This window comes from Coturnix japonica, chromosome Z (assembly GCF_054131305.1).
Source record: "Coturnix japonica strain WE chromosome Z, WE-NBRP24, whole genome shotgun sequence".
In the NCBI taxonomy this organism is placed as follows: domain Eukaryota; kingdom Metazoa; phylum Chordata; class Aves; order Galliformes; family Phasianidae; genus Coturnix; species Coturnix japonica.
The window spans coordinates 47425411-47451644 of record NC_140702.1 but is presented as its reverse complement, the minus strand read 5'-3'; the positions used below and the strand labels follow the sequence as shown (position 1 = coordinate 47451644).

The 26234-nt window shown below is 40.5% G+C and overlaps 1 protein-coding gene across 16 annotated transcripts; it reads left to right on the top strand.

The window, feature by feature from the left end:
• Positions 1 to 10254: 10254 nt before the first annotated feature.
• LOC107306120 (programmed cell death 1 ligand 1) lies at positions 10255 to 23133 on the top strand. 16 transcript variants are annotated; one of them, XM_085529632.1, is made up of 10 exons: positions 10255 to 10455; positions 11959 to 12132; positions 12551 to 12845; positions 14758 to 14826; positions 15498 to 15851; positions 16288 to 16569; positions 17429 to 17542; positions 20665 to 20721; positions 21265 to 21330; positions 22087 to 23133. In XM_085529632.1, exons 4-10 carry the CDS (start codon positions 14769 to 14771, stop codon positions 22107 to 22109), a joined length of 954 nt encoding a protein of 317 aa, XP_085385758.1. In that variant the 5' UTR covers positions 10255 to 10455; positions 11959 to 12132; positions 12551 to 12845; positions 14758 to 14768; the 3' UTR covers positions 22110 to 23133. The 16 variants fall into 16 exon arrangements, with proteins under 16 accessions (XP_085385758.1, XP_085385756.1, XP_085385754.1 ...); XM_085529630.1 differs by having other exon boundaries at positions 10283 to 10455; positions 12556 to 12845; positions 15498 to 15872; XM_085529628.1 differs by having other exon boundaries at positions 10283 to 10455; positions 15498 to 15872.
• Positions 23134 to 26234: the final 3101 nt, after the last annotated feature.

Below are 26234 nucleotides of genomic sequence, written 5' to 3'. Positions count from 1 at the left end.
ATGCACATGACTTCACAACATCTTTTAACATTCTCCTACATGAAAACAGGTAAGCTGGTTTGGGTGCTCAGAACACATAAGAGTGACTCTAAAACTGACCAGGCTTTAGGAAGCACCAAGGATTGAGCTTTAGAGTTTTTTGTCAACTTCTGTCGTGTTAATCACCTTCCTATTTTTGCAACAATCTCCATCCAAGCTTCAAACCTCCAAAGAAAGTAAGCCAGTGTCTAAACAGAGCACATCAATTGGTTTGGTTTTTTTCTTCCATTTTTTTTTTTTTTTTTTTAGCCCAAAGGTTTTTTTGTGGAAATTAATAGCACATTAGTCTTGTTCTGAACAATTTACAATACCTTTTTGGCTCTCCCAGTATGCAAACAACCCAGAAGCCTTCACAGATTCTAGAGGTTTTTCCAGCACTTTCTGTGATTTTGTTCTCCATGTAAATCCAATGACTTAATGTCTGAGCAGTAACACACCATCACAGCTAATAGGTACAGCATTCCACGATTTCTGTCTAAAAGCAAAGAAGTCAAGCTATACTATCTTCCACACATGGCCTGAAGGCAGCTTGTCTAATGCTATGCTTTGAACATGTCACAGGTTTTCACTTGCACTGAACTCTCACATGCAACGACAAAAGGCAGTCTTCTTCCTTTCTCTCAGCCTGAGCTCAAAGCAGAGCCATTTTATTCCATTCCTTCCTGACACAACATTTAGTCCTCCCCTTGTCCCTAGAGCATTATTTGCACCTGATGTAACTACACGCTTCATGTTTTTTTAATAGCTGATAGTTTTCTAGTATGGACAGATGTCTGCAGACAAAGTGCAAATCAGATACAAGTAGGCATTTGTTCTGTTAGGAAGAAGTCATCTATGTTGCCTAGTAGAGTTATTAAAAAGATGAAACACCACACAGGGAGGGATCCTACAGAGCAAGTTGCAAAGATTTATGAAGTGATCATGAAAAGGATTTTTGTTTATTTGATTGGGTTAGTTTTGTTGTTGTTGTTGTTTGTTTGTTTTTGTTTGTTTTGTGCTAATCCTCAGACAGTCATCTGGGACCAAACGGCCAAATAGTGTTTCCCAGTCAAAGCACCTAGCACCCTAAACAAGCCGTCTTGAATCCAAGTTCTTATTTCAACATAGTCTTTCATTCTGCACATCAGAGAAGCAGATTGTGTACCAATTTCATCACCATCCTCAGCCATTAGGATTTCCAGAAAATCTGTGAGTGGGAAGACTGCCTATGTAGCTCTGGCAAGTTAGACATGAGTCAGCAATGCATCTTCACAGCCCAGTAAGCCAATTGCATTCTGGGCTGCATCAAAAGATGTGCGGCCAGCAGGCTGAGGGAGATGAACCTGCCCCTCTACTCTGCACTGATAAGACCTCACCTGGAGTACTGCATCATGTGTAGAATCCTTAGGACAGGAGAGACATGGATGTGTTGGACAACCTCCAGAGTAGGGCCACAAAAATGATTCAAGGAAAGGAATATCTCCCCTATGAAGATGGGCTGAGAGAGCTGTGGCTGTTCAACTCAGGAGAGAACTGATAGCATCTTAAGTATAAGTAAAGAGAGGGACAGAAAGAAGGGGAGAGACTGTTTAACAGGGTCTGTTGTGATAGGACAAGGGGAAATAGTTTCAAACCAAAAGAGATTTAGGCTGGAAATAAGAAAGAAGTGGTTTTTTGTTTGTTTGTTTGTTTGTTTTTGTCGTTGTTCTTATAATAATGGTGATAAAGCACTGGAATGTTGTCCAGAGAGGTGGTGGACATCCCATCCCTTGAGACATTAAAGGTCAGGCTGGACAGGGCTCTAAGCAGTGTAATCTATCTGTAGTTGTCCCTGTTCATTGCAGGATGTTGGACTGGATGACCTTTAATGGTCCCTTCCAACTGAAATGATTCTGTGATTCTATGGTTCTATTTATAGGAATATTTGTATATATGTATGTGAATTGTTTCTACACAAAATGTATGGTTACATCTGATAAAACTATTATCCAACAGAAATAAAAATGGTTGCATATATTGCTAAAAGATTATTTTCTTTATACAGTAAAGAGCTATCCAGTATTTTGTCGTACTATATTTCTTCATGCTTTCTCTTTCCTAGCTGTCTTTCCAATGCCATCACCAGAGTTCTGTTTAAACGTGATCCTACAGAACCTGCTACCTGAATATACCTCAGCAGATTTGAAAACTAGAATACACTGTGACTTAATCAGTAGGAAATTAATCATCTCCCTCGACCAACTTACCACATTACTTCTGGTGCTGCCCATGACATGGTTGGCTTTCTGGGCTTGAGGGCACATTGCTGGCTCATGTCCAGCTTGATATCCACTTGTATCCCCATGTCCTTTTTGAGCAGGGCTGCACTTCATTCTTCTGCAGCCAGCTTGTACTGACAGCAGGAGTTACAGCTTGTATTTGGCTTTGTTGGTCCTCATGAAGTTCACCTGCGCTTACCATCTGAGCCAGTCTTGGTCTCTGAGTGGCATCTTACCCCTTGGGTGTGTCAACTGCACCACACCACTTGGTGTCATCCATGACCTTGCTGATTCAATACCACTCTCAGTGTCACTGATGAAAATGTTAAAGATCACCAGTCTCAGTACTGCCCCCTGAGGAACAATACTTGTCACTGATGTTCATCTCGACGTTCATCCACAGACCACCACTCTCTGGATGTGATCTCTGGGTGTCCAACCTCTTGGCTTGCCTGGACTGCACTGAATAAAGGAGGAACTGGTTTGTGGCCACATGTAAAATACACAGTATAGTGAATGTATATAATTTTTTAAAAATTATTTAAACACAAGGAAGAGGGAAACAAAAGCATAAAATGAGCAAGTTGGACATGTATGCTTCAGATATTTGTATGTGTTGATAAGATTCTCTTCTCAGCTTTCTCTTCTCCAGGCTGAATAGCTCCAGCCCCTAGTCATCTTTGTGGCCCTCCTCTGGACTCTCTCTAGGAAACTTCCTAGAAAGAAGTTCCCCTTACTGCCTTGAACTGAGGAGCTCAGAACTGGACACAGCACACAGACTGGTGTTAGGCACCCTAACAAGATACTATTCAGTCCTGAAGGAAGTCCTAGGGATCTTATGCAATATTTCTATCACTGCTTAGGGGCCATGTTGCGGTTTAACACAGCAAGCAGCTCAGCAGCACATAGTGTTTTGTATACACACTCCACTAAAGTGGGATTGCGGGGAGAATCAGATAAAAAGATAGGTATAGAAAAGGAAGAGACAAATAACAGTAATTATGATTATACACACAGACAGACACAGGTGGTTGCTCCAAAAATAATGCCTCCTGTTTATTCCCATGTAAACTGCAACAGACACAAAGAGCTCAATAAAACTATTTGACAGAGCAAACTCTCAACTGCAAAGCACTATTTTTTCAATGGTTACTACCATTAGCTGTGCATTTTCACCAGCACTGAACAAGAGCCTGCGTGTCCTGCTCATAAAAATCTGCACCAGTGGAGGTGACCCACTGTTGCTGTTGCCACTGATGAAACGCACCATCCATGAATGTCAGTGGGTGTCTTTTTCCCACATGGAGGAATTCAGTGAGATATCTTTGCTGAATACACACTTCCATGACAGACACTACTTTGTCAGACTGCCACTCTGCCGCCATCTGTCACACAACAACAAAATGTATTGCAATGGAATTTTGGTGGGAAGGCTCAAGCTCTACTGCCATACCACCATGGACCAACAGAATAAAACAAGAGACATTATTTTCAGAACAACCTTCATGTAGATGGATGGATGGATAGTGGATGGATGGATGGATGGATGGATGGATGGATGGATGGATGGATGGATGGATGATGGATGGATGGTGGATGGATGGATGGATGGATGGATGGATGGATGGATGGATGGATGATGGATGGATGGTGGATGGATGGATGGATGGATGGATGGATGGATGGATGGTGGATGGATGGATGGATGGATGGATGGATGGATGGATGGATGGATGGATGGATGGATAGGTGGATGGTGGATGGATGGGTAATGGATGGATGGATGGTGGGTGGATGGATGGATGGATGGATGGATGGATGGATGGATGGATGGATAGATGGATGGATAGATGGATGGTGGGTGGGTGGATGGATGGATGGATGGATGGATGGATGGATGGATGGATGGATGGAAAGATTGTTTTCTAAAGTGCCAGCTGCACATCTGCGGAAATGAGTGTTATGTTGAAAAGCCCTGCTGTAGCAGATGTCACTGAAGTTTGATATTTGCATAAGGTTGTACCGAGAATCCAGACGTCATCTGCCACAAGGCGAGTCCTGCCCAGGCAGCAGTGGAGACCTCACTCCGCCCCATCCCTCCCCCTCCTCCCTTCTCCCAGCCCCCGGAGAGAAAGAAGGGAGCTGACTTTCTCACTTGGCTGCTGTGGGGCTGCAGTGATCCGGGATGAATTCCCTGCTGTACCCCAGCTCCACGCAAGATGGCAGCCCTCCTCTGCCAGGCCTTGAGATGTGCTACTTTAACATGGGGACGGCTGAGAAACTTCCCCACTCTTATGGGGAAGAATTTTTTCCTAATATCCAACCTGAACCTCCCATGGCACAACTTGAGGACATTCCCTCTAATTAAATTCTCTAATTTAATTCCAGTTAAACAGGAGAAGAGGTTGACCCCTATCTCCTCATAATGTGTCACAGTTCACAGTACCAATTTTCTAAGGCATGCTGCTCACAGGAAATCACCATCTCTCTGAAAAGCCACAGTCAAACCCCAAATCTCTGTCCTGCTGTTCTGGAGGGTGCCTGTCTGACTCTCTATCACTGCTTTGGTACCATTGTGCTTCAATGCACAGTAAAGGAGGCAGAGACTGGCTCAGAGTGATGCTGTTAAACCTAGTTGCCACTGTGCCTTGTTTATGATGTGCTGACACATCATCAGTCAGGAGACACTGTCCTGTGAAGTACAGCAGTGTAAAGCCTAGATTTAGTCATGTATTTGTTCATGTAGTCCAGGTTGTGACTTGATCGTGACCTGTCTTAACATACAATGACAACTGTAATTTTGACTTCCACATAAATTGTCAGTGGTTATAATCAGCCTTTTGCACAGCATCCTTATCTGGAGACAGTTGCTTTAGGCCTGAAGTGGGTGCATTAATGCAGCATAATCCTGAAAGCCATAGCTAGACCAAATTCACCCAAACTGAAACTGAAACTGCATGGGTAAGATGTGTTTTATTTTCTCCTCTGATTTCTCATTTGTCCTAAATCATGTATGAGGAATAACATATTTGTCTAAATATAAAGGAGAAATAATTCTAACTTTCATCTTTTTACACCATCATTGAGTAAGTTAAATGTGATTTTTACATAACATTTAAGAAAAGAAGCACAGGGGAAAAAAAAAAAAAAAAGAAAAAAAGCACAAAAAACAGAATAAATGTTGGAAAAAGAGCAAGTAATTTTTTCCCTTATCTTTACATGTCATGCAGTTTGAGGAATCAGTTTGATTTTTACCTTAATATTTTTTTCTGTAAAACTATTTCAGCTTCATAAATCAAATTATGATAGAGATAGACTGTAGAATTAATATGTGGAAAGGAGGTTTACATCTATGACAGTCTGCTTAATTGATTTCACTGAACTGGAAAGGTTATCTGCAGAAACAAATCCCAAAATCTATCATCTTAACATTTTCCAAAATGGAACAGCGAATGCTCATGTAGAACCTCATAACTTTAAAGCCGCTAGATCAAAATAGTTAAACAATTTGAAAGAGATGAAAAGCAGTGCTGTATGAATGTAGCCTTTAGGGGAACAATTTCCCTGTTTTACCCTAGCATATTTATCTGAGCCTCGTTTTTCTGGTAACTAAAGATATATTTACCATAAACACAGATGATGGCAAACAGTTAATACTTCTTTAAACCTGTGGTAATTAGTCCTTTGGCTTGTGAGAGTTGCTAATTTCTCTTTTGGGAGTGATTGTTCAACAAAAAAAGTCCAGATTTTTACTGTCTTACGCTAAAGAAAAAACATTATGATGGACATTGAGGATTTTTCTTTTGGTTCTACAGATAGTACTCATCTCTTGAGAGACTGAAGTAAATGAATATATATAGATATGTTAATTTTGAAAATCCAAGGATGCACACAGAGGGAAGGTAAACTTCTGGCTTTGACGCAGTAGGCCTTTGTTTGCAGTAAGAGAAGTTCCAGTGTTATCTAACCCTCTTAGTTAACTACAGAACTCATCAGCTTAGTAAAGCTTCCCTTAAATGAGTAGTTCCCTCTTCATTCTGGGAACTAAGATTTCACAGTTTTTTGTTCTTACTGGAGAGAGGTTTCTCAGACCTGCTTGTATTGGTGACTTTCATTTTTAGGTACCATACATACCTGCTTTCACTTTTTAAGTATGCTATTTACTAATGCCATACTTATTACTAAGCAATTATTATTTAAAGTGTATTATGACACTAGGTGAATTAGTTACACTGGTTACCTCCATGCCTGGCACCAGTCTGGACTGCAAGGACAGAACGGGATGGGTAAATTTGATTCCTACTCATCAAATTGCTGGCTTTTTTAAAGTCAGGATCAAAATTTCATTGTTAATTTAGGTGGTAAAATATGTATTTGGACAGGAGTGCACTGGGTACCAAAGTATGAAACAGATTTGCTCCTCCTTGTAACTTCAAAATGAAGACATTCCTAAGGAGATATGCTGCTGTTTAATGTCTGCCCAGGAATAAGGTTTGCTTGGCTCGTATTTACTCATTTTGGTCTTCGTTTGGGAAAGGACTCTGATGTCACAAATGCTGTAAACACTAAACAGATGATACCTGTGATTTGATTCTGTTCTCCCTTCTTGTTTGGATTTGAAATAGTTTTGTTGTTGCTGCTCGGGGTTTTTTGGGTTATTTTCTCTTCCACTATAGGAAGAAGAAGGTTGTTTGTCACTTCAGTTTTTATCTGCACTGTTCTTCTCGTGTCATAACATTTTGTGAGTCTAAGAGTTCTTCAGCATCTGATTGTGCTTTTTACCACTAGAGAAGTTCCCAAAGAATTCTGGACTGCAGGGGGAAAGATGGCACATATGAAGAGATACCAAGCAATATCATTTTCCCTGGATTCTGATTAAGCTGAGGCTAGGATTCCTGATGGTGTATTTCCTACTCTCAGACTCACCATCCCCCTTCTCTTTGCTCTCTGTTTTTAACAGTACAGTTGCCACTCTTCTTTGCCCAGTGGAAGAGCATGAATTACCAGATCTTTAATATTTTCTTTTCTGAAGAGCCTTCAGCATGCCATTCAGTCATGAAACAGAAGGAAGTGTAGCTGAAGTACCCTCAGAATACCTGAACAACTCCAAATGGGAAAACAAAATGAGAATAAGGTCCTTCTCTAGTGCATGGGTGTCCAACATTTTGGCTTGCCTGGGCTGCATCAAGTGCAGGGTAACTATCCAGGGCCACACATAAAGTACATTACATACTTAATATATGTAAGTATCAAAATATATTTATTTATTTATTTATTTATTTTAATTAAAACATATAAGATAGAGGTCAGCAAAAACTTCAGACTGACAGGATTTAATCCAGTGCTAGAATAAAAAAATATGCAGCCATTTTTTTTATAATACTAGAGCTGTTCTCTGTGTAACTACAGCAATATAGTGAGCAAAACACTATTTGATATATTTTTGCACTTCCTATAGCACAGCTGTTAAACAAACAAACGAAACCCCCCATTATAACACACTGACTTTGGAGACCACAACTGTTGTGGTCAATTTTTCTGTGCCAAGGTATGGACACTGCAGATGTTGCCATCATTTTTATCCTTCTAAGAACTACATTTAAAAATTCCCATGCATACCACATGTTTAATGTGTTATTAGTAGTCAGTGCTCTATTAGTTTGTGTTCAGAAGACTTACTGATGGGCTATTTTTTGACAATCCTGTTTTTGCTATGCCTTTCCTGACTATGAAGCTGGGCGTACATGAGAACATCTTGAAATTAATTCTGATTTTGAAATACAGAATCATAGAATCACCAGGGTTGGAAAAGACCAATACTTCCCCACTAATTCATGTCACTTTTTACATTGATTTCAGCACTTAAGCACTCATTTGGAGAATAAATTTTTCCTATATTATCCAACTTGAACCACCCAGGTGCAACTTGAGACCATTTCCTCTCATCCTGTCACTGGTTGGGTAGGAGAAAACAAGACCCACCTCACCACACCCTCCTTTCAGGAAGATAATATTGCTCCTTTCAGAGCAATAATGTCTCTTCTGAGCCTTCTCAATGCTTAACAAGTTGAGTTTACGAAGCAGCAGTGTTTGCCCAGAGGCTCCTCATAAGACTTGTGCTCTAGATCCCTCACCAGCTTCATTGCCCTTCTCTGGACACGCTCCAAGACTTCAGTGCCTTTCCTGTAGTGAGGGCCCAAAACTGAGCACAGTGATGAGTACATAGGGTCAATCACTTGCTTGCTCCATCTGACAACACTATTTCTGATACAAGCCAGGATGCCATTGGCTTTTTTGGCCACCTGGGCACACTGCTGTCTCACATTTAGCCAAGTGTCAACCAACACTTCCAGGCCCATTTCTTCTACACAGTCTTCTGCCCATTCTGCCCCGAGCCTGTAGCATTGCCTGGGACTCTTGCGGCCAAAGTGCAGGACCTGGCACTTGGTCTTGTTGAATCACTTCTTCCCACTGGCCTCAGCCACCAATCAAGCTTGTTCACATCCCTCTGTAGGGCCTTGCTACCCTCAGGCATACTGACACTTCCTCCCAGCGTGGTGTCATCTGCAAACTAGCTTCTGGTTCTCTCATGATTATCAATAGAGGTATTAAATGGAACAAGTCCCAGTACCAACCCCTGGGGAACATCATACGTGACCAGTTGCCAACTGGATTTAGTTCCATTCACCATTCTTTGGTCCCAGCCTTCCAGCTGGTTATTCACCCAGCTGTTTTTGTTTGTTTGTATTGTTGGAACTGAATGATCTTTAATGTCCTTCGAACTCAAGCCATTCTGTGATTCTATGAGACTATGAGATGTAAAACAAAACAAATGTAGCTGTCCAAAGCTATCTGAAGCTGTTTTTCTTTGCTCTGAAATCCTCAGGAAGGGCCTGATTGTACTGAGTATGAATTGCTGTTGTTCTCAGCTGAAGTCTTTCCATATCCCATACTAACGTGGTATATGGAATTAGCTACAGTTACAGAATCATTTTTTAAAATCATTCTTGTCTCTATTGCCAGACACTACAATAAGGTGAAACTAAAACTTCAAACCATTAACACAGCAGAGCATGTATTAAAGTTGAGGCAGTTGTGAATGAATAAATCAAGAAGACAACAAAGGAACAAAGATGGAAAGGTGAATTTCTGTACAGAAAGTGTTATATAATTTTCAACATTAATTAGTATTTTTGTCATCATATATTCAGCAGTAAATTAGCAGGTAATTGCATAAACTTTGTTCTTCAGAGAATATGGCTGAATACAGCAAAGCATTCCAGCTGTCACATTTCAAATCCAGGTCTATGACTTTTGGAAGGTATCTAGAATGCAGAGAATGGGAGTAGCAATTGCTGGCAGTGATTCTTGCTGAAAGTAACAGTTCTGCATGTCAGGGAAATCAGACAGGTCCTACTAATGTATCATAAGACCTGTGCAATCCTGAAGCACTCGATATGTCTGTGTGCAGTGTGTACCACACATCACAGTAGGTGATGGAGAGTTCAGCAGTGACCAAGTAGCAGCAGCTCCCTTGATCTGAAAGACGCTGTGACTTTGGCTGACCTTGCTGGGCTTTGCACTGCACCCCAGGGCTGCAGCTCTTCCCCAGGCAGAAGACTGTGACTGTGTTTTTTGTGGAGGTGGCTTCTGGTGGGCTGGTGGTTCCTACCTAGGAGTTGCGATGACAGGGTATGACTCAGTCCACCCACTATTGCCTTGCTGTGCTCCTTTACGGAGGTGCAGAGGAGCTCTCACCACAGCCGCTAATATTTCCCACCGTCTCGACTTCACCAGGTCAGGGATCAGAGCATCTCCGTCGAGTAGCTCCACAGTATCGGCCTTGGTCAGCAGCAAACCAAGTGGCTACTCAGCGAGCTCTCGGGACGCCTGCAGGTTTAATGCCCCACAAAAAATGCCAGCCACCGACTGAAGGTGGCAGTGACAGATATTTAAGTAGACAGCGTCCTCTGTGTCCATTACATAGCCGCGCCATGCGCAAGCTGACACTCGTTCTGAATTTTCTTTACATCCTTTGCTGTATGTGTGTCAGTGCTAAAGTGTTCTTATAACACGTCAGGAAATATTTTGGTTCTCTGATACACTGATGTCTGAGTAAAGTTCTTGTTTTCATGTTGCTTTCTTCTGGGTAATTAGGGTTATTATACCGGCACGGAAGGTGAGTACCAGGTTATAACATCCGATCTCGTGATCGGAATTTTGCGTTCTGTACGATCCGTCCGGGCGGAGCGTCGGAAGCGGTCTAACTTTCAGCATTCTGACGCCAGCCCCCGTCCACCCGGGCTCGGGAATTTGGGCAGCGGGGATGGGAATGGCTCCACGGGCCGCTTTCCCCTGCTTGATTACGCCGCCCCGCACAATTTCAGTTTCTGTTTCGATTTCATTTACTGAAATCCCCCGGCTTTCGGGAATGCAAAGCCGCCAGGCGCATGTCGGGACGCCTCACCTGCTCGCCCGTCCCCGTCGCCGGCGCTTTTCGGTCACATCTCCGCGGCCGATTACCGCAGTTCTCCGCAGCCGCCGCTGGGAGCCGGCAGGTAGGGGACTGACAGGCGGGGACGGGGGGAGCAGCCGCTGTGATTTCCGGGGGGTCTCTGCCCGCGGGCGGCTCCGGTCCTGCGTCTTACCCGGGGATACCTGGTAGGGCTGGGATGTCCGTCTGGAAATCCTGATCAGAATAATAGAAACATCTGTCCCCCCGAAACAGCAAACCAAATAAAAAGGCTACTACAGCTGATAGATATGGAATCAGTGTCTATATCTACATCTATACCCATGTCCATGTCTACAGGTACATGTATATCTAAATCTATATCATCTATATTGTCTATATAGGATAAGAGGTTGTTGCTGGACAAAGGGAAATGGTTTCAGACCAAAAGAGGGGAGATTTAGATTGGATGTAAGGAAAAAGATTTTTTGCGAAAAGGGTGGTGAGTCACTGGAATGGGTTGCCAAGAGATATGGTGGATGCCCTGCCCCTGGAGACAGCCAAGGTCTGGCTGGATGGGGGTCTGAGCAATTGATGGAGCTGTGGGTGTCTGCTCATTGCAGAGAGTTGGACAAGACGACCTTAAGCATCCCTTCCAACTCAAGCATTTCTGTGATTCTATGACTTCACATCTCTATCTATATCCACATAGTTTATTCTTTAAAACCTGTAAATGATACATATATATAAAAGTGCAGGTATCTATGTACATACAAACCTATATGCCTACCACTGTGAAAAATAACTTTGGTGGTCTTTTGTTCGCTGTTGTATGATTGCATGGAAAATCCAGCTCCGGGAGCTCAAGGCAGGTAATGAAAAAGAGGAAACTAAATTCATGGCTTTGACAGCTGGCTACACTGATGGCTTCTGTGGTCTCAAAGTCATTGTTTTACAAATCTCTTTTGGTTTCTTTTTGCTGCATCTTCACTTCAGAGGAAATAAAATGTCATTTACACATGCTTTTAAGCACAGAATAAACTAGTGGAAGTAAACTGTCGTCAGTCTCTCCTACTATGGAAATTCACCACCTCAGCCTCCCATAGTACTTTCAGGTTACCAGAACTTAAATGTTACATTTTGCTATTTCATATGCCAATCATGCCTCCCACACTTCAAGTAAAAAATCTGACCAATTTTGCCCGCTATGTGCTTTTGCTTCCATGACAGGTACTGTGAGTGGGCTGCCAGGTTAAAGGAGAAAATATTTCCTGGAAACTTTTAAATGGTACAACAGTATTTAATCTCTTATGAGAATCTTCTCCACTTTTTGAGATACACAAAAGAAACAGAATTAGAGGAGCCTACACTGAAGTGCTGTCCCATTGCAGTCAGCAGGTGAACGTAAGTAACATTCCTTTTCTTCTCTTGCTTGTTTTCTGTATCCCTTAATGACTTCCAGAATCATGAAAAAGTTTTCCTGAATTAGTGTAGAGGGATCAAGAACTGTTGCCTCCATATAGCTCTGATTACGTGACACAATTCTTAAAATGCCTGTGGCATTTCAAGCACTGATTTTCCCATTTTTGTCTCTGGTCACAGTTAACCACTGTTAGCAACAGAGAATTTTCCCTGCTGGGGAACTTTCCAATAATGGGGAAGTTTCCTAAAGAAGTGGAGTTACTTGAACATTTAAGTTCTGCTATAAGAAGGCTTGGGCAAGTAGTTCTGTTCTTGTCATCTCCATGTGATTGTGAAAGAACTGTGCAGCCAGCTGCGCTGAAGACTGTTTCTTGCTACAATTACATTTTTGCCTCTTTAGAGCAGCGTTATCCACAGAAGTCAGAAATCAGTCGGAGGAGAGAAGGAGCATTGTGGCAGGTTCTGTAAGAAAAGCGGTGAGAAGGCTCTGGATTTGGTTTGGCATCTACATCTCAAGCTGCTTCAGCTGAGCCAGCTTGGGCATGCTTCTGCTCAGGGTGAAGCAGACCAGTTGGTTACTGCAGTGAGCATTTTTGAGTGCTTTTGGATTTGACTTGGACCTACTTCTTTTCCTCACTGAAAGCGAACAATTGAGTACAGCGGCACAGCAGACTTTCTCCGTCTTGAGGAACTTTGTAAGTAACAGTCATGTATTTTAAGGATTTAAAGTAAAAGAGGGGAAATTTAAGTTAGATGTTAGAAATAAATTGTTTACTCAGAAGGCAGTGAAGCACTGGCACAGGCTGCCCAGAGAGCTGTGGATGTCCCATCAATGGAGGTGCTCATGCCTGGCTAGGTGAGGACCTGGGCAGCCTGACCCAGTGGGTGGCAACTCTGCCTGTGGCGGGGAGTTGGAATTTAATGATCTTTGGGGTCCCTTCCAATCTAAGCCATTCTATGATTCTATGGCTTTGACATAAGGAACACTGAAATTTGCCCATCTGCACTGGGCTCTCTGTGGTTTATTCTGTGCAGGCCGTGCTTGGAGTGCATGTTGCTGAGAGACAGCTGTGAGAATTTTCTATCTCATTTAAGAAGCTTTGTTTTCTTGGGCAGCAAGCATGAAGGGAATCTAATGCATGTAACATCACCTAGGCATCCTTGGGCAATCAGACTGCTTTTGCTTTTAAGAATATATTTTGTGTTTAAAGAGTGAATTGGGTATCCAGACATGTTAATAAGACTGTGATGTATTCATTCATGAAGTGTTACCTTTTACCTTGAGTCTTGTCTATATTTTCATGTCACTGTTAGCAGAACCCCATTCTCTAATTGCTCATACCTGCCCAGCAGCATGCTTGATGGGCTCCCTTCCTCAGCTCCACCTGCCTTGCCATCCCACAAACACTGTACTGGGATCAGGTAGCAGCAATTTGGGGGAAAAAAAAGGAGCTGAAATCAAATTACTGGGAGGAGCCTCATCCTCTTAAGTCACAGTACCATAAAGGCATACATGTCTTAGTGGCTCAGGGCAATATTGCTAATTTATCACCTTAGTGTTGAAAACAAGAGAAATACCAAACTGTTTGTTGGGTAAATTTTGCAATCCTGAGAGAATTTCATGAGTTGGGAAGCCTGATGGTTACCATAGTTCCTAATTTCTTATGCAAATTTCTGTTACCACCAGAGAACAGTTGAATGCAATCTTTCCTTGTTTCTGCTGTTCTTTGTGTGTCCCAAATGACAGTTTTATTAATTCAAATTGTGGAGTTCTCTGTACTCACAAAAGACTTCCATTGAAGTCAGCTTAAGCTTTTGTTAAGTGTGCTTTGAAGATATACTACTGTTTGATCTCACTACTGCTCTGACTTAAGTTTCACACTTAAGCAAGAGCAGTGGGTGTGAGAAGGTAAGTGTGTGAATTAACATTAATCAGTGTTTTGTAATTTTGAAGTGCTGTGTAGGAGTATAAAAGTCATGTTAGTAAAGAGGGGAAAAATTCTGAGGGAAAACTGACTCATTTGCATGTTCAGAGCTAAAGCAGCAGAAATTCAAGGTTTTGTTTGTAGGCGGTTATACAAGGGCATTGCTGTTTAAGTGCTCTTTAAAGTGATTATATGTGTAACTTCATTAGCTCTGCAATAAGTGCTGTGAAGTCCCGGGTGCTACAAAGGTCAGTATAGTAAAATAAGGGCAGTTTTCACGGAAGAACTGAGCTCACTGCAACCACTATGTGTGCAGAGAGTGTGTTCAGGGAACTGCTTCCTTCTTTTCCCATCAGGAGAAATGATTTCTGATATAGTTTATAGGAACAGATGGGTACTTGTGAGCATTCATTTACTATATGACATATAGTGATAAGGTTCATGTTTTGACATAGTTAACAAATGTGTTTTAAAGGAAGTAAAATCAGGTGCTCTCCCTGGATCTCCCCATGGAGGTTTCAGCCTCCCCTGATGCAGTCACATATGCAACTTTGTCATGCCTTTGCTAGTGTGAAATTCAGTGCCTTGTGTCCTCTTCTTTGTGTGCAGTGGCTATGAATTGTATTTTATAGTGCAAGTTAGAAAATAAGCAGATATTTATGTTCATCCATTATCATTTTAGGTTCTGCCTACATGATGGAAAAGCTTTTGTTTTTGCACATATTTCTATTCTGCTGGCGTTCCCTGAATGGTAAGAAGCTGAGTTGTAAGAAGTAGCTGAACCATTTGTTTCCTTTCTTTGTGTAAGCAAGGAAATGTTAATTTCTCAGCTTTCCTGCAGGTACTAATTTATTAATTATTTACTTATTAAGCTGAATGTTTTAAATAAAAATGTAATTGTAGGCTTCCACATTACACGAGCTCTGTGTACTTAATATGAGTGCTTTGATGTATGACTAGATTGAAATCCCTGTCAGAGTCTCAAACATAGACATGATGGAGGCGAGGTATTTTCTGCTTTAAGCGAGATTTAATTGGCATTGTTACGGACTTGTTATGTGCTCTTGAACATCCCACAAGAAAAGAACTGGCACTTCTAAAAACAGAACATTCTCACAAGAGGTATTAATGGTTGCTTGTTACTGTAGCAGTGTTCTGAAAGCAACAGCTGAGGGGGTGGGAGCGCACATGCTATTGTTTTTAGAACAGGTCCTCACTGAATCCCTGCACAAAGCAGGTGTGTCTGCAGGCACCTGTTTGTTACTGGGAAAAGGAATCCAAAAATCTCAACAAGAACATGGCAGATACTTCTGGTCCTCAAAATGTCACTTAGAAGTGTATCATAGATCCTGATTAAGCTAGGCTTCCAAAATAAGGCTTATAACAGAAAATTAATAACATTTTTCAAATCTTCTTTTTCAGCTTTATTCACAGTTGAAGCTCCCAAATCACTCTACACTGCAGAACTTGGCAGCAACGTGACAATGGAATGTATATTTCCAGTGAATGGGAAACTAAAGTTCAGGGATTTAAGCGTTATCTGGGAAAAAAAAGATGATGTTAGAAAGGATGTTTATGTACTTCTGAAAGGGAAGGAAGACTCTGGAAGTCAGCACAGTGATTTTCAGGGACGGATAAAGCTGTTGAAAGAGAATCTGGATCTTGGGCAGTCTCTCCTTCAGATCAGCAACGTGAAACTCCGAGATGCGGGGCTTTACCATTGCCTTATTGAGTATGGGGGAGCTGACTACAAGACCATCAACCTGAAAGTTCAGGGTGAGAGTTCTACTGCAGGAGGTTCGCTGTTCTAAGATACTGTGGGAAGATTTTGGGGCAGTCCTGTGAGGAGGCCATGTCTGCATTAGCATTTCAAGAAAGCTCCCCAGAGGCAGCAGCAGACTCGTGACCATTGCGCCACTGTATAACCTTGTGATCTGTCCAGGTGGAATCCATATGCTCACCTTAATTTCTCTAACATACAAGGAACAAGCTGGTAAATGCCATTTAGATAGCTGTGTCAACATTGTGTCAACAGTGTGATGTATCCTGTGCCCCCAGTTACACAAAGAAACACAATAGTAATATTTTCTTTCCCTACCAGAAGCGTTATTTAATGCACAGAATTGTGGCCAGGAGTCTGGAGATGAGGAAAAGGTATCTTGCTCATAGATGCTGGCTTCCTCCTGGTAAAGATCTTCTTTTGTCTCTTTAGCTCCTTACAGAAGTATAACCCAAGAAGTGGTAAGCACAGGAGACAAAGAGTGGAAGTTAACTTGTCAGTCAAAAGGATTCCCAAAAGCTGAGGTGATGTGGCAAAATGGAGAATGTCAGGATTTGACCAATAAGGCAAATACAAGTTATGAAACTGGAAGTGATCAGCTGTATCGTGTGACGAGCACTCTCACGATCAAAAACAGAACTCGTGAAAATTTTCGTTGCATCTTCTGGAATAAAGAAACTCAAGAGAATACATCTGCGAATTTGTACATTCTAGGTAACTTCTCTAAATTTCATTTGTGGCTATATATTTCAAGACACTGTGTCATTTGTTCTGAGCTGAATCAGCCATTATTTGTTTCACATTCCTATACTATTTTGGAAAGGCTGAAAAGGAATACCCGTGCTGTTTTACTAACAGTGTTTGCTTCCACTGTATCAACACTGGAGATCACAAATGAGACTCTCTCATATAAATTAAACACTCTTTAAGAAAAGTTCTGTCTTTACTATGAGAATTGTCAATAACCTGGTCTTTTTGAACATTTGAACAACCTGGTCTTTTCCTGCCAGTACAGCTTTTGCTGTGGGCATATATAAATTCAACATCTTGCTAAAAGTGCTTGTGTTTTTTGTGACTGACAGGGTGGAATCAGGCAGCTGAGAGTGGGGGAGGTAAGCCATCCTTTCAAAGGGTGGAGGGAAGGCAAGTTCAGTGCTGATAAGAAAGGCATCCAGGCCTGGGGAAGCAACATATCCTTTGCATTCAGAGCTTTACCAGAATAAAGCAATGCCTTCTTTACTTAGTCAAGAACCTGTTTCCTGTAGTCTTGACAGAAGGACACTAAGCTGGGTATAACACTATGTACCTTGGTGATAAGCAGGATTTGTGATGGAAGGAAAGGCACAGTCCAATGGAATGCAGGAAGCAAAGGCAGATAGGAATTTGTTAGATAATGTTTATCTAATATTTATCAAATAATGAATGCAGTGAAGTGCACTGTTGGCCTTAGATAAACTCTAAGATGCTGTTACCACATCAATTATCGTAACAAAATGTAATAATTAAAATGAAAGGAAAAGGGAGAATCTTGTGTAATTCTGCAATGCCTTTTGCCTACTCCTATTTCCTGAAGATTCAACTGATGACGTGCTGTGGACTGAGAGCAGACTGAGAGCATTTGTTTGGCCAATTCTCATTGTGAGTGTCCTCGTTGGATCAGTGTCAATTACTGTCTGCATAAGGAAAGGTACATTCAAGATGTTTATTTTTGTGTATCTAAATTGTAATCAATGTTTCCTGTTGATTCATGTTCACAAAGGTAAGATGAGATCATAAAAACCCTCCTTAGATCCTTAATCATGAAACCACTTGTTTTTTTACCGCACTGTTTCTTTCTTTTTCTTCGCTTGACTCAATCAGATATGACCTGTTAGGATAGCAGAGTGGAATGGGTTGCCAGCCACACTCAGGTGATTTAATCATAAGTCTATTAATTTTTCATATAGGTAGAGCAATATGATTAATGTGATATTATACTGAAGCATCAAAGCACAGCTGCTGAACCTACCAGAAATAAAAGTTATTTTAAATGCTCAGAGTACAAAGGGCATTTCAGGTTTTTTTAGCCTTTTTTAAAATGTGTTCTGTAAACAGCGTGCACACTTTTTAAAAACTGATCTGTTATGAACTCCAGATACATCCTCATTCTTGTTAAAATACTGTAGAAGTGATACATGTGAAGTGATCGGTCCAATTTTCAGTCTGAAAGATGTTTTTTTCACAAGATATTCCCACTGTGGCTTGCTCCCACTTCTTTCATTTCCTTGTTATGTTTTGCTCATTTTCTGTTGACTTGACTGTCTTGGATTGGATAGTATCAGCATCACACAGCTGGAAACAGCTGAAGTATTAGTGGTAATTTGCTTTTATTTGCTAACAAGCCAGAGGAAAGACCTGAGAATGTGATTGTAAAGTATCTAAGCAACAACACTCTCATACACCATTTCTCTCTCTCTTTTTTTTTTTTTTTTTTTTTTTTAAAGTTTCAAATGTTTGCATAACCTGAAATAAATACTTTCCTGCCCTGACCACCATCCCTCTGCTTCCTTGGGAGAAGAAGGGTTTGTTTAAGTATTTTATCATCAGTGGTACTTTTTTACTTTTCATATTAACACATACTGTAAAGTCACACCAACCTCAAAATACTCATAAAGGCTCATTTAAAAATACCATAGAATCACAAGGTTGGAAAAGACCTGCAAGATCATGTAGTCCAACCATCCTCCCATAACTATAGCTACAGAAAACCACTAAACTCCTCATCCAGAAGCCTCTTGAACACTGCCAGGGATGGTGACTCCACCACCTCCCTGGGCAGCCATTCCAGCACCTGACCATTCTCTGAGGGAAAAAATTTCTTCTTATGTCTAGTCTAAACTTCATCTGCTACAACTTGCAGCCATTTCCTCGGGTGCTGTTTGTTGCCTGGGAGAAGAGGCCAAACCCCTCCTCGTCACAACGTCCCTTCAGGAAGTTGTAGAGTGCAGTGAGATCTCCCCTGAGCCTCCTCTTCTCCAGGCACCCTGAGCCGCTCCTCATAAGATTTGTGCTCCAGACCAAAAACTGAACACAATACTTGAAATGTGGCCTCACCAGAGCTGAGAACAGGCAGGTGATTACCTCACTGCTCCTGCTGGCCACACTATTTCTTATACAGGCCAGGATACTGTTGGCCTTCTTGGCCACCTGGGCACACTATCAACTCATGTTCATCCGAGCATCAACCAACACCCCCAGATCCCTTTCCTTGGTTCTTCTCTTACCATTGGTATATTTATAAAATAAGTTTTTATATCCTTTAACTGTAGTGACCAATCTAAATTTAAGTTGGACTTTTGCCTTCCTAACTTCCTCCCTGCATACCTTAGCAACTTCCTTGTAACCTCCCCAAGTAGCCTGTCCCTGCTTCCAGAGGACATAGACTCTCTTTTTCTTCCAGAAAGTGTGATTTGCTGGACATTCTCTGCTTAGCCAGAGCTCTTCCTCTAATTATAACAAATTATATCCTAAAATTATAATTAATAAATAAATAAATAGACTCTAAAGCTGTATGAATAGATGGAGTATGGCGGCACTGATACAGTACTTTCAGCTTTATAATGTCATACCCATGTGACTTTGTGAAATGTTACAAGAAGTGCTCCAAAAAACTGAACAAGAAGTGAGCTAAGCACTTCTTTTGAAATGCTCATGTCTTATAGTAGATATAAATAGGTATGTGCCATGAAATTAAGCTGGGAGTAACTCATAGTTTGAAGAGTTATCTTAAAAGCTTGTACACCAAATGAGATTTGCTTTCTCAGTCTGTGTAATAGAACTGTGGTTTTCCTGTCTGCCAGCTTTCTTTTCCCTAGTGAAAGTCAGAAACAGCTCTCATTTATGGCTGGAAACTGTACAAAAAGATGTATCAACAACATCTACGCTGAACTTTCTTTTTCAAACTCCATAAAATAAGTGCAAGATAGAACTCAATGTGGATATTCAGGGTTTTTTTGTCACAAATTCATCTCCTGCACAGGTGCTATGGAAACATGCCTTGGGATAAGTGTTTGTGAAGCTTAACAGGCTTGTGGTAATGCTGGCAGGCTATATAAAGGCTGTATAGAAGCCTAAATTCCTAAGAATAAACTTCTCCTAGGAACATGATAGGAACAGGAGTAGAACATGAAAGTGGAAGAAGGGACAGCAATATCCTTGAATTCTCAGAAGATTCCTCTTTGGGGATTTCAGCAAAGGTCAGGAATTTCCATTACATTGCATAAGTACTATTAATCACGTGTTTGTGTATGTGATAGCATACGCAACATATATGATTAACATGATTATATGTATTTAAGTGTCATAAGCTAAGAACTGATTCAGAAGCCAAAATAGTACTGAGAACTTTTTTCTTTTAAAACCCAAGCTGACCTAAATGCCCAGACAGGCAACTATGTAAGAGCAGAGCCTTTCTGGAAATAAGCTTGTTTCCCCCTGGCTAAGAAGGTGACTCCCTTCTTGTTCTCTACTGCCCAACATGCTCACATGTTAGGCAAAAATGTATAAGGAGAAAACATTTGAGCCATTACCTTTCAGTTATGTTAATGGATAGTGTCAATACAGTTTTGGCTTGTAAACCAAATAGAAAGGAAATAGGAAGGAAAACTGACAGACTGTGGGCACTGAAGACTTGAAGAGGTGGAGAATTTTGAGAACCAGTGACAATACTGTGCTAAGGGCTCCCTTCACCACCAGTGTGCTTAAAACCTCAGTAGATCTAAAATGAGTATTTTGCTTTCATTTTGACTTTTCTCTCTTATTTTCTTTCAGCTAAAGCAAATAAGGACTGTAGGACACGTATGGCTAAACCATCAATTAATATAACAAGTATGTACCTGTGGCATAAATCTAGCTCAATTTTGTCTTATGGAAATAATAATTAAAAAAATAAAATATTTAACTGAGCATTTATTCTATAGAGGTGTCAATGACACTTTATTCCCTACTTTTTTTCCCTCCTGTTCCGACACTGGTGCTATTTAATAAAGCTTGCTGAATGGCCAGTACCACCATGACAGTCAGGCAGCAAAAGGAATAGGGCTAATACCTACATAGGGAAGAGAGACTACAATACTTTAGTCTTTTCTACTGATCATTTTCTAAATTTTTATTGTTATTTATATGTTTGGCTTTATTTAGAGACCACTTCAAATACACTGCTCTGTGCAAGTTAGTCCATATAGTCAGGATTTTTCCTGAAGAAAACCTATTTTAAAAATACATGTCCAAAACAGATGCAGTATTCAGTATTAGTCTCTTTCCCAGTTTAAGTCATATACTTCTTGGAAGACAAGTTTAACTAAATTCTGTCATTGTGTGAATGGTTCTTATCAGTGCTGACTGTTATCTGTGTGTGTGGTTTGTTTCAAGAGCTGTTGAAAGATAAGGACGTGCATGACTGCAGAGATCCTTCTTTTGAAGATCAGGAGCTGAAATGTAAGCATAAATGATAATGGTAAAAACAGTGGCAAATTTAATGTGGAGTAAATCATCTGTTATCCTCATATTTAATGACCATTAGCAGTCTTGACAGACAACTGGAGGAATGACGATGATGACAGCGTGGGGGTAGAGACCTGAGCCCGTCATTGCCACATAAAGTGTAACAAGTTATGAGATTCTGTCTCAGCCAAGTGGGAAAATAAATGACTGTGTCTCTGAAGCTCCCAAAACACAATGTGGCATGGGAAAAAAAGGGTGAAGTTATTGAAGCTTTTCTTTCACTTTCTCTATGACTTTTAAAAGAACTTAAATTACCTCCCATATCCCTCCTTGCAATACTTCCGTAAAATTAAAGAAAGGCAAGCAGGTATAGGTCTCCGAACAAAACAGTCAGGGCTTAGGGATACTCTACCAGAGATAATGACAGATGGGGAGCTGTATTGGATTTTAAAAGAAGAGATGACCTAAGTCATTGCAGTTTCTCTGTGTTTGTTAGGTTGTATTTGTTTCACTGCATTTGTTCAAACACTCTACCGTCCATTGTGTTTAAACTACCATTTCTTACCATGATCATGTTTTGTTTCTGTTTGACCTTCTTATTGATTTAATTTTAAACCTTTTGTTTTGAAAATGAAAGGAAATTTTTTGGCATCTCCAAACTCTGAGAAAGAGCCACAAAGCAAAGAAATGTTTGATTATTTCATATTTTGTAGTATGATATTTTTTTTTCATATAATTTTTCTTTTGCAGACATGCAAATTGAGAAGACTTAGAGAAAGCAGGGGAAGATTTTCCATTGGAGTCACCTCCAAAGATTTGGCAGCCCTGATGTTCTCTGCTCTGTCTGTTCTGAGGGAGATACTCTTTTTTTGTTTGTTTGTTTTTATTCTGTTGTTGCAATATTATTCCATATTACTGTAAATTGGGAAAAGCTGCAATTATCATAGCATAATAGGCCCCTGAATTCCAGCCTCTGTTTATACAACTACATACAACATAGAGGTTTATTTAAATGTCCGTGTTTTTGCTTTCCGAAGTTTTGCACTTTCAAGGACACATCCTATTGAAAATGTATTGAAGATAAAGCACTTTAGGTCTAGGACCATAAACAATTTCACAGCTCATGCTTGAACAGTCCATTTTCTGGACTTTTTGCCTGTAGAAGCTCTCGGTTCACTGCAGAGATTTTGTTTTCTAGCTTGTGAAGAATTTTTTCAATAAACATAGAAGATAAGAGTGCAACAAGAAAAGATGCTATACATACAGGATGTTTTCTGTCGTTACTGTAGACCTTAAACACAGGCTACCATCAGCTATGTTTTAAATGGATACTGTAACCCTCTTGATAACTATGAGAAAATTCGTGGAAATTATTAGATAATGCTCAGCTTATTCATCTCTTTCTCTGAAAAGAAGGTTGTTTTGAGGTTTTAATTTCCCTGTGATACAGCTGGCACTACTTGATTGATAACTGATTGTTATTCTTCTTATTTAATATTTGGGGATAATACAGCTCTTTGGACCTTCAAGAAGTACACAGTGTGGTTTGGATTGCCCTTTTGTTCATCCCAGAAACAGAAGAAGAAGAACCATCTCACTGCTGGGACATGAAATATATGTTCTTGTGGTTACTTAAGAAATGCTGCTGGAACATACTCCCGGATGGCATTTCTTAATCTACTGTTGTGTTACATTTTGCAGGTTCATAGCTCTTTGGTTGGTTTTGTCACATAGATTGAAATTATTTATTACAATGCCATTCTTAACTGTATTTTTAAATAAAAAGTGTTTTGGTTCTTTTTGGTTTTTGTTTTTTTTTAAATTATTATTATTTTTCCCTGCTATCTTTGACATGTCCATGTAACTCTAATTAATGGGAAGAATACTATATGAACTTAGATACCTCTCCTGTTTCTCAACACGCTTTTTGAAGCCTGTATCTTCTTGTCACTGAATGCAGTTCTTAGTTTTTCCTGAAGTGCAAGAATGGCTTTAGAAGTATTTAGAGGACCATATGTAGAAAAAACACTGCCTCCCTACACATGCTTGTCATTTCATATTACCACATAAATAATGACCTTTGTAGACTACCTCCTCGTTTTTGAATTTCTCTCTGAATCTGTAGCAGCTGTATGCTGCATACTAGAGTCAGGATGAAAAGGAAGCTCTTTTGGATTACTATCACACTTCACAAGGCAGTACTGTTAGTGCATGCTTGGTATCATGGAGCAGAAAATGTCTTCACCAAACCCCACCAACCAACATGAAGTACTTGTTGTTGTTGCCAGTGCCAGTTGACTAAGACAAGAAAATAAGTGGAATATAGTATATTTTTAATTTTTTTTTTTTTTTAGCTGAACCCTATTATACAAAATGACAAGTGCTTAAACTCCTTAGTGGCTGATGGGAGACCTGAAATTTTGCTCTTTCACTAAAAAAAGTGCTGTGTCTAGCAAACAATTAGAAAAGGCCTGCTGTTTCTATAAAAGTTCTTTGAATTTCTCAAAAGAAATAGGACTAACTTTTTCTATGGTAAATAGTGATAGAACAAGGGCAAATGGCTTTAAAGTAAAAGACAGGAAATTTAGGTTAGGTGTTAGAAGGACATTTTTTAATGTGAGGGTGGTGAGGCAGCATAGGCTGCCCAGAGAAGCTGGGAATGCCTCATCCCTGGCAGCCTGAGCTGGTGGGTGGGATTGGAACCGGATAGGCTTTAAGGTCCCTTCCAAACTAAGCCATTTTATAATTCTATGATTCCATGATTCTGAATCTATGATTCTATAACATTCTATTCTTTAACATCCAAACTGTAAGTTAATAAAAATATGGCTTTTAGTATAGACTAATTCTCTCAGCTTCATTTTGATGAGTACAGGGAAAAAGGCTCCCATGGTGGTCCCTCAATGCCATGAGTTATTTTGGCATAATTAGTGCCTGTTTATGATGGCAGGAGAGTACCTAAACAAAAATAAGAACATCCAGATTGCGGGAACTAGGTGAGAGGAAATCCTTCCTGATTCTATCATAAAAATATAGCTAAACACCATACGTAACCATTCTTGTATGACACTGCGGTGTTTAGTGATTTTTTTGAGGACAGACTCAGTTTCAGCAATCTGTATTTTGCTTCTTAATGGTCAAACAATTTTAGGGACCCAAAATTGCTAAGAAAAGCCTGCTTTATGTGCACAGTCAAATTGCCTTGTTGGTATTTAAGTTCAGAAATCATTCATTTTAAAAAATATAATTATGAACCAGCTTGGACGAATTTTTCAATGAAGAATTTCATTTTGAGGAATATGATTATTCCTCCTGCTACTAACAATTATATTAAAGTATAAGTAATGATAAGAAAAAATAGAATCATTGCCATTGGATCTGCAGGACTCTTAATGTCTGTTCCCTTTCCCTTCTGGCTAGAAATATCCTTCCCAGACAGGTACCAATGGTGCATCATCTAAATGTGTGATAACCAGGAAAATAGCATAGATGCTAACAGTGGGGCTCTGCTTGTGCAGCAGCTCCTCCCCAATTCCCTCTCTCCCAAACCATATTTCCCTGGTCTGGCACTCTATGTGGCTGTTCCTGTCAAGACCCTGTCAGGTATTTCTGGGTCCAGGAGATGCCCAAGGCAGTTCACTGATTTCCTGTACCAGAAAAGCAACATAAGAAGGAACCCTACTGTAACCAGAGCTGGTACAAAACAACTAAGAGGTGGTGATGGTGGCAGTGATATTACTGTGGGATACCTTTTCTGCCAGGTGGGAAAAGAAGAGGAAACACTTTATTTTTTTTTTGCAGAAGAGGTCTCAAGAGCTCTGGGGAAATGTAGATATCTAGATGCAGCAGAGGGAGATATTTTTCATCAAACAAGTGAGGAATCTGTGGACAGTGAGGGCAAGAAAAGAGCCAAGAGTGATCAGAACAGAAGGAACATAGCAAGCATAGGCATGTAAAGAAGAAAGTGACATCACTCACGCTCTGTCTGTGGAATAGGACATTTGTGTCCCTGCCTGAAATGTCTGTACACAATGAACACAGCTGTGTGCAGACTTCTCCCGGTCTGGTAGAATTGACTGACTGGGATCATGAAGACATAGTGGCATAGCTCACACCATTGCAGAGTTGTGACAGATGGATAACAGACTCTTTAGGAAGGACAGTCTATGAAAGTAAAGAGAGGGAGTTACACTTTGGGTGGGTGGGGATGTATGGAGCACTGCCATCAGATGGTCCACAGAATTGCTGTGGTTGGAAGAGGCCTCTGGAGATCATCTAGGTCAGTTATCTAACCTATGGACTTCTGACAGCTGGTGAATAGGTCTCTGGAGTTTTTCTAGAAAAAGTTCAGGCAGTCCCAGAATAGCTTTATGAGATATGGCTACACACAAATGTCAACTGAGGAGAAAGAAGAAAAAGAAAAGGATATCAGTGATTTCCTTGGGACTGATCTGCACCAGGTAGTTGGAGAACTGATTTCATGGTCTGAAAGAGCCGTGAGGTCATCACAATACACCTTCCCAAAACAGCGAGGATCAATGGGACTAAAGACACATTATTCGTATTGACTGGAAGTACAATTCTTCCAAGTGATGAGGAACTTACTGGAGATAAAAGAGTATGTGTGCTCCACCTCTAGCACCAGTGAATCCGGGAAATCTGGAAATTCTTCTGTGTCTCCTTTTCAATATATGATAACATATTAAAAGATAAAATAATTGACTGTAGCATGGAGGTAAATAACAGAACGTAACAGTAAAATCCATATCCCACGAGTCTGATAAGGTTTATCAGAGTCATAGAATAATTTATGTTGGAAAAGATCTCTTGTCCCACTCAAAGTAGTGTGAGAAGTGCCAACTTAATTTATCTTAATTTCAAGTGCCAACTTAAATTCA

Coding starts and splice junctions, on each gene's coding strand:
- LOC107306120 (XM_085529630.1), top strand. CDS start 14,769: ATGATGGAAAAGCTTTTGTTTTTGCACATATTTCTATTCTGCTGGCGT. Junction 14,827..15,497: donor CTGCTGGCGTTCCCTGAATG/GTAAGAAGCTGA, acceptor CTTCTTTTTCAG/CTTTATTCACAGTTGAAGCT. Junction 20,722..21,264: donor ACCATCAATTAATATAACAA/GTATGTACCTGT, acceptor GTTTGTTTCAAG/AGCTGTTGAAAGATAAGGAC.